Source organism: Poecilia reticulata, linkage group LG7 (genome assembly GCF_000633615.1).
Source record: "Poecilia reticulata strain Guanapo linkage group LG7, Guppy_female_1.0+MT, whole genome shotgun sequence".
NCBI classification, from domain to species: domain Eukaryota; kingdom Metazoa; phylum Chordata; class Actinopteri; order Cyprinodontiformes; family Poeciliidae; genus Poecilia; species Poecilia reticulata.
The window spans coordinates 5537983-5539331 of record NC_024337.1 but is presented as its reverse complement, the minus strand read 5'-3'; the positions used below and the strand labels follow the sequence as shown (position 1 = coordinate 5539331).

Genomic DNA, 1349 nt, shown 5'->3' with positions numbered 1-1349 from the left:
CTTTTTAGACCGCCATCATTTGCGACCGCCCGCTGTGTTGGACTGCACTCTGTCCACATGCCTGATTTCAATTTATAAACCCAATATACGGGGTCCATGACCTCGCCTAGAAAAGTATGAAATTTAMGTCATTTCTGCATCTGGATATGTATGGGAAAACAAATGGATTATTGGAAAATATCACAATTTCCAGGCTAAATGGCGTCTTTCTTTTATTTCCTTAACCTTGCCGCTCAGATCTCAGTGCAGTTCTTGATCTACCGCAAGGCTCCGGTTCAGAACGTGAACGGCAGCCTGGGAACTGATGAGACGGCGCCTCTGATCCCGAGYTGAACCGACAGACGGAGGAGATCCTGGAGAGAAGCTCAACTCCAATCAAACTCTGTTTTAATCAGTTTTAGTTTTTATTTATTATATGTTCGTCCTGATTAATGTTTACAGATATTTTTTTTTTGTTTTGTTTTTTTATTGCCGCAATGGAAGTACAGATAAAACTTCTTATTTTATCTGCTTTTTAGTGTCTGGGTTTCAGACGTCGGACATGGAGCTCTGAGTCGTAACGTCAATCATTCAGACTAGATCATTCCACATAGGCTTCCTCTGAAACAACTACGGTGCTGTAAAGTTTCTGAACCACCACATCCAACCCTGTCTGTGGTGGTGAAATGTGCCAGAATAACTCCACAGTCTGGTATTGTCCTTTTAAGATTTTAAGACATATAAACCTTGTATCTACATCTGCAGCAAAAACATGTCGGAAATGTTGATAGATATTTTATGCAGACTGTTCATGTTTTCCTTGTAGTTTCAGGTTTTTACTCGATGTTTTTGTGAAGATGCATGACCAGCTGAGTTTTAAAACTGTCTTAAAACAATTATTGGGTTTTTTGCCTCTTTAATTTGCACATTTCATTGTCTGGTTTTGCACATTTTGATGTGAACGTTGGTTTTATATTGGAAGTGATAAACATATCTAGCCGGTCCGTGTACTGTACAGAAATAAACAAAATGAAGACGATGTTGTGATATTGCGTCTGACTCGTAACTTGAGGGGTTTTTTCCCTCCTCAGATACTTTTATTAACCAGTAACCTGTAAAAGTTTCACATTTTGTCACAGTCACACATTTTAAAGCAACTTCATTTGGACTTCATTAGAGAGTGACACGATGCAGCACATATCTGTAAAGTGAAAAGGAAATGATTTTCAGAATATCTCAAATAAGAATCTGAAAACTGTGGCATGGATTTGTGTMCAGCTCCTCTGCGTGACCTTGACCTGCTCCTGACAGCCAAGCAGTTTTTCTTCATTAGCAGAATCACGCTGACCCTTCTGCTGCACCGTTCTCCC

At 39.7% G+C, this 1349-nt stretch overlaps 1 protein-coding gene across 8 annotated transcripts in view; it reads left to right on the top strand.

The window, feature by feature from the left end:
• slc66a1 (solute carrier family 66 member 1) overlaps positions 1–1018 on the top strand; it is a 7862-nt gene extending 6844 nt beyond the window's left edge. For all 8 annotated transcript variants that reach the window (XM_008413023.2, XM_008413022.2, XM_008413024.2 and 5 more), the window contains exon 8: positions 238–1018. In XM_008413023.2, the coding sequence (XP_008411245.1) occupies positions 238–333 (96 nt within the window). In that variant the 3' untranslated portion in view covers positions 334–1018. The remainder of the gene's footprint in view (positions 1–237) is intronic.
• The last annotated feature ends 331 nt before the right edge of the window (positions 1019–1349 follow it).